Raw genomic sequence first — 9,826 nt, forward strand, 5'->3', positions numbered from 1 at the left:
ACTCAGTCCATGAAGGAAAGAACATGAAGTGAAAAACATTGAAAAAAAAAACTCAAACACATAACAACCTAACACAAGCAACAAAAAAACTCAATCCATACAACTAAAATCCAAATAAACTTAATTAACGCTGAAGTCCAAACAAACACATCTACATCCAAAGAAGTAAAATGAGTTTTATAAAAACAAACACAATTAACACTATAACCAAAGAAATTTGTACTTCTCCAGGTCACAAACAATCTCAATCACACAAACTCAATCAGCCATAAACATTAACATACACAATTAACACTATAACCGATGAAATTTGCACTTCTCCGGTTCATGAAGAAACATAATCATATAAACTCATTCAACCATACAGATTAGCTTGAACAAAAACAAAGTTAATATTTCCTGTAAAAAGATTCACCCTTGAGATGCAATAAACAGACAGAGTTAAGTCAAGCTACAAGAAAGAAATAGAGCTCAGAACACTGGAGGGTTTTATGGGATTATAAGATTAGAAAATTGAAGGTTAGAAGTGAGAACTACCTGATGACGAGAGAAATGAAGGTTAGAGTTGAGGGTGCGTCGGTCGTCAGCCGGGGATCATCAAAGTGAAGAGGTGGAGGGCTGGGTGATCTCGGTGATTAGGGCATTCTCGGGCAAAGGGTTTGGGAATTTCCAGAAAAGGGATTAGGGCATTCTCGCAAGGAAAGTCATTGTTTCAGACAAGGGATGCCATAGTGGACTTCCACGTGGTGATTTAAAAGTTTTAAAATGATGACTGGGCTCCATGTCAGCTGGTTCGCCGGAAAGTAGGCCAAAACTAGCCGTTGTGGCTTTAGATGCGATCGGAACAAAGTTTTCTGGGTTTAGTGATAACAAAAAAAGATATGTGGCCATAGCGTTATAATGTCGAAACTTCTATGGCCACCAGTGAAATTAACCCCTTGAGGAGTTCAGGAACAATTTGCATCACAATGAAACTGTGCAAGAGCTGGTTACTCTTCTGGAGTGCGCCCCTTTCGGTGCGCACTTGGACATTTTGCCAGTCAGGGATCGTCTTAGAGCACCTATCCTTGGTGCTGAAGATACGAAATGGTGGTTGCTGACAGGAAATGGTGTTTTCTCCGTTAAATCCTTCTACAATTTCCTTATTTATGGAGGGACCAGATGCCCGATTGCTTAATACTTCTGGCAAAGAACATGCCCTATTAAGATCAAGCTATTCAATTGGCTGGTGTGTAAGAATAAGGTTCTTTCCATGGAGAACCTTGCCTTACGAAGATGTAATAAACTTCCAACTGCTACCTGTGTTCTTTGTCACTCGGAGATTGAAACTGCCGATCACCTTTTCCTCAGCTGTAATTTTACTAAGCGGATTTGGGAACACTTTATTAGGATTTTTCGGCTGCCTGATCCCCCCAGGTTGATAAGCAGCCTCTGGGACTCTTGGAGGGAGTTAGTTTAGCCTTCAGTTAGAGACTTGTGTGACTTAGTTGTGAAAGCTCTTGTGTGGAATGTCCGGCGTGCTAGAAATGATATTATTTTTAATAACAATGTTGTTCCAGTACAAGTTATTATTCTAAATATTGATCACATGCTTTTGTCCTGGTTCTCTAATTGCACAGACATTCTCAAAAAAAGTTGGAGGTGCCTATGAAGAGTATTAGTCGAAGTCTGGAGTCCTTTGGTAAGTGGCCTGAAGGTGGGCAGGATGTTACGGCGGCCGAGGAGGCCATCTCGCCTATGGTTTAGTCTTTTTTCTGCTGTGGGCTTGTTGGGCTTGAGGAAGCCTGTTCCTCTTGTATCTTTTCTTTCAGTTCCTTTTGTTTGAGCGACCATACCACATCTAGTGTTATGTTGCTCTATTGTGTTTCGTGTTGAGAGAGCTTCCCTGGGTGTTCTCTTTTTGTTCTTAATTGAAGTAGTTTTATTCACTTTTTCAATCTTACTTGACATGTTTAGTGTGATTTAATCTTGTTGCTAGATTTGTACTTGACCGAAGTTAACATGTGTAAAACACTTGTCAAGTATATGAATGTGACTAGACCCATAATCTTATTTGTAAATTTTATAATAATGTTGAACTTGACCTACATTCACTTATATAACTTGTCTAACATGTTAAACATGGTCTAGTCTTGCCAGATTTGTACTTCCAAAGTTGTCATGAGTAATATAATTTTTTTAGCTGTAAATATCAAAATAGTCCTTATATTTTTCGTTTTCCGCCTTTTTAGTCCCTCTAATATAAAATTCGCCCTTTTGGACCTTGTATTTGCACATTTTCGTCATTTAGTTGTAAAATCTGCCCTTTTAGTCCTCATATTTACGCATTTTCATCCTTTTTGGTCCCTCCAATTCATCAACTGTAAGGACCAAAAGGACATATCCGTCAATTAGAGGGACCAAAAAAACAAATATGTGAAAATACGAAGACCAAAAAGACGGATTTTATATTAGAGGGACTAAAAGGGTGGAAAATATAAAATAGAGGGACCATTTTGATATTTTGATAATTTTTTAATAAAAACAACAAATAAAGTTAAAAAAATAAATATCGAGGGAGATACATTAATTATAATAATTTATCGTACACTAAAATAATATATCAAAAATCAAAATTATATAATAATAAATCCTCCTTATCATATAATTCTAAACGATGGAGATCATAACTTCCCTTACTGTAAACAGTACATCAGTTTTATAACATTAAAAACACCAATAAACAGTGTATGAATACAGCTTACTGTTATAATATATAAAAATAGATTTCGGCTCCCACTCGTGCCCTTGCACTCCCTAAATGCCCTACCACTTGCACTAATTAAGTGTGGCGTGATACATTCATCAAGTACTTAAATCTCACCATACCCCATAATATTATCCATATTTTTTATAATAATATTTAACTTGAACCATATTAACTTATTTAACTTGACATGTTTAACAAGACCTGATCTAGCAAATTTGTACTGGCAAAATTTGACAAGTGTAATAAATTAGTCAAGTACTTAAATTCCACAAGGCCCGTAAGCTTGGTTTAATTACTGTAAAAGTCCCTGTAATTGTGTATTTTTTGCCCTTTTAGTTCTTATAATATTTTTAGGTATAATTAAGTCTTTATATTTGTCGAGTTAGATCATTCTAGTCCTCAGTGTAGATGGCCAAATGTAAATTGCAAAGACTTAATTGTACCTAAAAATATTGCCGTGGACTCGAATGACCCAACTTGACCAAACATGAGAACTTAATTGTACCTAAAAGTATTAGAAGGACTAAAAAGACATAAAGTACACAATTATAAAAACATGTACCGTAATTAAACCCCGTAAGCTTAGTCATATATTATATAATAATATTTAACTTGATCTATATTAACCTATTTAACTTGCTTGACATGTTTAGCATCATTTAATCTTTGCTAGATTTGTAGTTGACCAAAGTTGGCATATGCAATGCACGTGTCAAGCATTTGAATCTGACCAGAGCCATAAGCTTATCCATACATTTTACAATAATATTTTACTTGATCTATATTAACCTTTTTAACTTGCTTGATATATTTAACATGATTTAATCTTGCCAAATTTGTACTTGACCAAATTTAACGTGTGTAATAAACTTGCTTGATATATTTGACTTACTTGACATGCCTTACATCATTTAGTCCCTAGCAACGTTTTAAATTTAAAATAGGTAATTAATTAAAATATTAAAAGCATTTATCAATAATCTTCGTATCAAGAAACCAACTATAATTTTATTTTATTTAATTTTATTTTTATAATAGACGATACGGGCACTATATTTAAAAGTTTCTCATAGGACAAGTATGTACAGAAGTGCATCACTTACAGTGACTTATTGACCATTTAGGACTTTTTAACTCGAACAAGGATTACATGAGACAATGAAAATTCGTCACATGCAAACTCAGAAGATTTGAAAGAACTGTATCGAGCTAATCAGTCCTCCTGTTATGCAACTCAAGAGGAGAGAAATACAACTCTTCTCATATAGGACCCACAAACCTACTCAAACAGTACTATGAAGAGGTGGTCAACCATAATTAAACAAACTCAATGTAATTATATTATATATATATATATAACATAAGTACTATAATAAAATTAAAAAAAAATTAATTAAGGAAAAAAAGAAAGAGAAAGTATTGCAACAAATGTGAAATTACATTATTTAAATCATAATAAAAATGTAATGTTTTACTTTAAAAATTAAATTTTACATTAATAAAACTAAGAAAACTAAAAACAATATATAATTATAAATTTCCAGGGGGGCTTTCTGCAAAAGGTCTTTTCTATTTTCCTTCTTAGAAGTCAACCATGGCCGATCAGAGAGCTCCAAGCTCCGGCCATGGCGATGGTGGAGAGAACTTCAAACCCTAGTTTTGTCATTCTCTTATTATCTCTTACGCTTCGTCTATCTTTTTCTTCTCATACGCTTCCCCCTCTGCCCCTCCCCCCTCTCCCCTCGGCCTCCCAGCTCTCCTGGCAACTCGGCGAGCTCGCTCTCTTCCTTCACTTCGGCATCAATACCTTCACCGATTCCGAGTGGGGAACCGGCGTCGCCGATCCTTCCGTCTTCGCCCCTACCGCCCTTGACGCCCGCCAGTGGGCTCGCGTTGCCGCCGAAACCGGCTTCGTACGCGCCGTCTTCACTGCCAAGCACCATGATGGATTCTGTCTCTGGCCCCTCTGAGTATACTAATTACTCCGTCAAATCCAGCCCTTGGCGCGGTGGCCGTGGTGACGTGGTCGCTGAGCTCGCCGACGCAACGAAGGAGTTTGGGATCGAGTTAGGGATTTATCTCTCGCCCTGGGATCGGCATGATTCGTGCTACGGTGATACCGTAAAGTACAATGAGTACTATTTGGCGCAGATGACTGAATTGCTTACTCGGTATTGTCATTTTGGTTTCAATCTTTGCTTTTTTACTTACTCTTTTAATAGATTTAGTGATTGAAGTATGAAATTTAGAACCTTTAGTTGCGAAATTCATTGATTTTTGATTTTTGCTTCATAGTCCATAATATCATGTTCAATGTTTTTAGATTTTTTTGTTCTGTTTGAGATATGCAAATGTTGTCAAAATGTGAAGTTTCTTTAATTCTCTGACAAGAGGTATAGCGTTTATATATATCATGGTGGATTTGTGAAGGAATTTGGAATAGATTTATCTGGGTATGGGGTTTAGGTTTTAGGCAAGTCACAAATGTTACCAGTTTTAAAGGGTGTGTGTTTACCTTCCAGATTGTTTAAATTTAAAATGCATTGCCCCTTAATTGTTGTTGTGTTTTCAACAAGTTTAAGTTCATTTGAAGCTCTATGTTAATAAGAAATCAGTTCATGAAAAAGAGAGCTATAACTCATTGACTACATTTTTCCAATTTTTCCGTACTTAAAAAGTTTCCCATTTTGAGGATTTGGATTGCATGAAGATGAGGTTTAGCCATCTTTTATTGAAATTAGATGCAATTTTTAAATGAATATTATTTCTTGCATTAATGATTTCATTGATTTGTTATGTACCGCAGATTCTTTAATGTGATTGCTATTATTCTGGCATTCTTCATCTCAATTTTTATTCCCTTGGTTTTTTAAATGTTTATCATATGTTAGGATGGTCTCCTATTTTTTTGGATTTAGGAAGTCTTTACTTGTTTTGGAGCAGCTACGGAGAAATTAAGGAAGTTTTCTTAGATGGTGCAAAGGGCAAAGGTGAGAAGGACATGGACTACCTATTCAATTGCTGGTTTAGGGTTATTCACCAGCTTCAGCCAGGGGCTGTGATCTTCACTGATGCTGGTCCAGACATCAGGTGGATTGGTGATGAGGATGGTTTTGCTGGCTCTACATGTTGGTCCCTTCTCAACCGAAGTTCAGTTAAGATAGGCGGGGATAATGAACCGTAAGAACATATTCACCTTCTCCTCTTTATATTATTTGTTGACCTAGTGGAGACGTATTTTTTATAGATGAATGAAGTTAAGCAAACTTCATTCTGGTTCTGGACCATAATTTTAGAAATCAAAGTCTACCGTCTTGTTTCATTTAAGTTATAATACTGTTTCTGAATTAGATTTAGGGGAGGTTAGGTAAATGTATCTAGGGCTTTTAAACAATCACATCAAGAGAATTTAAGCAACCACATTTTGTAAAAAAAGGCAATCACACCTCAAAATATAACATGAAGCTAAGAAAACTATGAGACTAATTTATTGGCTGATTTCCTAAGGAAATTCATCTCTTTTTTTAATAGAGAAACAAAGTTTGATTTCAAATAGTATAATAATTATTTAAAATTGTGCTTACAAAAAACTGAAATTATCAAACTATCCCTTATTATACAAACACATTATCTTAATTATTAGACTTCTTAAACCATCAGAATCGTACTGTGTACCTGTGTCTAACTTATAAAGCACAACATATGGTTTCCATGTATGTGGATTTTCAATTTTCTTAAATGAAACTAATTCTACTTCATGTGTAATGTATTTCATACCAAGAAACAGCAAAAACTATGATTGTGCTGATATATACAAATAGTAGCTAGGAACCCATCCCATGAAGATCCTTGTCCTATGTATGAGTATTTCATGTTGTGGTGCTTCTTTATCTGTCATTTTATACTTGACAAGGATGATTTGTGTCTATGAGTATCACAAAATGATCTGAGTAACTGACATGAAAACCGGAAACATTAGAGTTTTGATTTCTAGTTTTCAGAGCCATCGTCTCTTCCACTCATGGTGCCCAAAAACCAATCGCTTCATAATGATTTTACTTGGTCATCTCCAATCAAACATCATGTTTTTTCCACACAGGTTGCTCATTAACCTATATTGTCTGTATTGGTATTAGTTTTGGGATTATTTTGTTCAAATCTTTCCGTCTTGTGTTATTCCACTAATATCATAGACAAATTATCTGATTGGACTACGTTTTTTGTTTGATTTAAATGCACCAGGTATGCTACTGAAGGAGATCAATTTGGCCAGGACTGGCTACCTGCTGAATGTGATGTATCTATCCGAGACAGCTGGTTCTGGCATAAAACAGAGCATCCTAAATCTGCAATATCTCTTCTCAATATATACTACAAATCAGTAGGCAGAAACTGTCTCTTGATCTTAAATGTTCCTCCTAATTCTTTAGGTCTCTTCTCAAGTGAAGATGTTCAAGTTCTTCATGAATTTGCTGAACTTCGGCGCACCATATTCTCCCAAAACTTAGCACAAGATGCAATTGTCACAGCAAGCAGTACACGTGGAGGTGAGGGGAATTCTCAGTTTGCTCCTTCTAATGTACTCAAAGATGGCATTTATTCTTACTGGGCTCCTGAGGATTACCAAGCTGACTGGATAATATTTCTTGACCTTGGCCAACCTATAACATTTAATGTCTTGCAAGTTCAAGAGCCTATTCAAATGGGACAGCGAGTCATCGAATTCCATGTCGATCTCCTTGAAGATGGTGAATGGAACACTATAGTGAATGCCACAACAATTGGATATAAAAGATTACTTCAATTTCCAGCAGTGAAGGCTCAATTTCTACGGCTTCTTGTCGATAAATCTCGTGCTGATCCATTGATATCCTACTTCGGTGCCTACTTAGACCCGTATTCCATTATTAACGAGACTCATGGTTCTAGCTGGCAAGCTTCCTTCAATGACTACCAAGTTATTTCACTGAAAAAATACTACAGTTCTGTGAATTCAAGCATCGCTGTAATCTAGAATTGGAATATTATCTGCTCTTGTTGGGGACTGTTGTGTGGTTCAAACAAGAAACGATAATATGCTTGTGGCGTAAGTTTAATAGGATTGATTTGATTATTTTACAAAGGAAGGGTTGGTACATTGTTAGATTAATGTATGTATATCTTGTATTCTTTGTAAAAATATATTTATATTTTAAAAGTTTAGGAAAGTGATGACTTATTTTTTTCCTAATCTTTAGTCTTTTTTTCTTGTATTTATTGATGTTGTGAAATTAATGGTGAACTTTTTATTCTATTATTTACATATTATGGTACCGAAGCCTGAGAACTAGGGTTTGTTTATTGCTCAACCTATCGAGACATGCCTAGGAAGGAAGAAAAAGATGGAGCAGGCAGCTTCAAGATGAAGACAATGTGTTAGGATCGATAGACCGTAGTAACACAATATATTAAAATAAAGTAAAATAAAAAATAAAAGAAGAAGGCACCAAAATTACATGGTTCGGCTTTTTCATGTCTACGTCCATGGGAGAAGGAGGAGAAATATTCCACTATAGAAATTATAGATTTACAAGTAGAGATTTCACTCAATGCCTCTCAACTAAAAACCCTAGAATACTCTTTCATCCAAGAAGCATTCTTGGTGTTTTTCTGGTTGTGTGTACATCTTAACATGACCAAAAGACCATGAATTTGTAGGCAAAATGGAGCAACCAAAAGTCATGCATTCATACATGGATGTCAAAAATTGTGGCTCCATGCATGTTTAAATGGAGGCTTCATACAAGTTAAAACATGTTTGTCAAAAATAAAGAGCTAACCTAGGGTTTAGGGATGGCAATTTGTCAATAACATGTGTAAAACTCAAGGCATATTTTACACGTTTAACAAATCTCCACCTTATCTTGAATTTTTCATATTTGAAGCTTCTAAATCTCCTCCTCCTCCAAAGTAACCTTGAAGAGTAGTTAAGTGCTGAGTATGCCAACTAAGTTCAGGCAATGCCTAAACTTGGCTAGCAGTAAAGGTTTGGTTAACATATCAGCAGGATTATTTGTAATACCAATCTTTTTAACAATTATTTTGCCTTCAACAATAATTTCATGAATGAAATGATACCTAAGATCAATGTGTTTTGTATTCCCATGAAACATTTGATCTTTGGTCAAATTTATTGCTATTTGGCTATTACAAAAGACAACAATCTCCTGATGATCTGAAATGAGCTCATTGTACAGAGCCTCATAGCCAAATAACCTATTTAACAACTTTAGTCACCGCCATATATTCTGCTTCAGTAGTAGATAAGGAAACTGTAGACTGTAAAGTTGATTTCGAACTGATGCCAATTCTTCCTAATGTAAAAACATAACCAATCAAAAACCTTTTTTTATAGAGATCTCCTACATAGTCCAAGTCGCCAACCAATTTACTAATAACACTGCAAAACTCCAAACAAGTATCAACAGTACCTCTTAAATTTCTTAAAATCCACTTTACTGCTTGCCAATGAGTTTTTCCTAGATTTGCCATATATCGACTGACAACACTAACTGCATGTGAAATATCAAGTCGAGTACATACCATGGCATACATGAGGTTATCCACTGCTCTAAAGTATGGAACCTCTTCCAAGTAGTTTCCTTCTTCATCTGTCTGAGGTGATTGTGCTGCTAAAAGCTTAAAATGTGCAGCAATAGGAGTACTCACAGATTTAGCTTCTTTATGTTAAAGCGTTCTAGGATTTTCTCAACATAATTCATATGAGTAAGAAGTAATTTTCCTGCTTTCTTGTCTCTTAGAGTTTTCATTCCAAGGATCTTCTTTGCTGCCCCAAGATCCTTCATTTCAAATTCTTCACTTAGTTGAGCTTTCGACTTCTCAATTTCAGAAATATTCTTTGCAGCAATTAACATGTCATCCACATACAACAATAAGTATATGAATGATCCATCTACTATCTTTCTAAAATAAACACAACTATCATAGTTGCTTCTTGCAAACTTATTACTAATCATGAATGAATCAAATTTTTTGTACCATTGTCTTGGAGATTATTTTAGGCCGTACAAAGATTTC

At 35.4% G+C, this 9,826-nt stretch overlaps 1 protein-coding gene across 1 annotated transcript; it reads left to right on the top strand.

The window, feature by feature from the left end:
- The first annotated feature begins 4,356 nt into the window (after window positions 1-4,356).
- On the top strand, window positions 4,357-7,871 carry LOC120256478 (putative alpha-L-fucosidase 1). Its single transcript, XM_039264146.1, is given in 4 exon segments — window positions 4,357-4,710; window positions 4,712-4,920; window positions 5,693-5,929; window positions 6,992-7,871. Coding segments are annotated over 4 exon segments (1,554 nt in total). The 5' UTR covers window positions 4,357-4,374; the 3' UTR covers window positions 7,764-7,871.
- Window positions 7,872-9,826: the final 1,955 nt, after the last annotated feature.

This window comes from Dioscorea cayenensis, unplaced genomic scaffold (assembly GCF_009730915.1).
Source record: "Dioscorea cayenensis subsp. rotundata cultivar TDr96_F1 unplaced genomic scaffold, TDr96_F1_v2_PseudoChromosome.rev07_lg8_w22 25.fasta BLBR01001462.1, whole genome shotgun sequence".
NCBI classification, from domain to species: domain Eukaryota; kingdom Viridiplantae; phylum Streptophyta; class Magnoliopsida; order Dioscoreales; family Dioscoreaceae; genus Dioscorea; species Dioscorea cayenensis.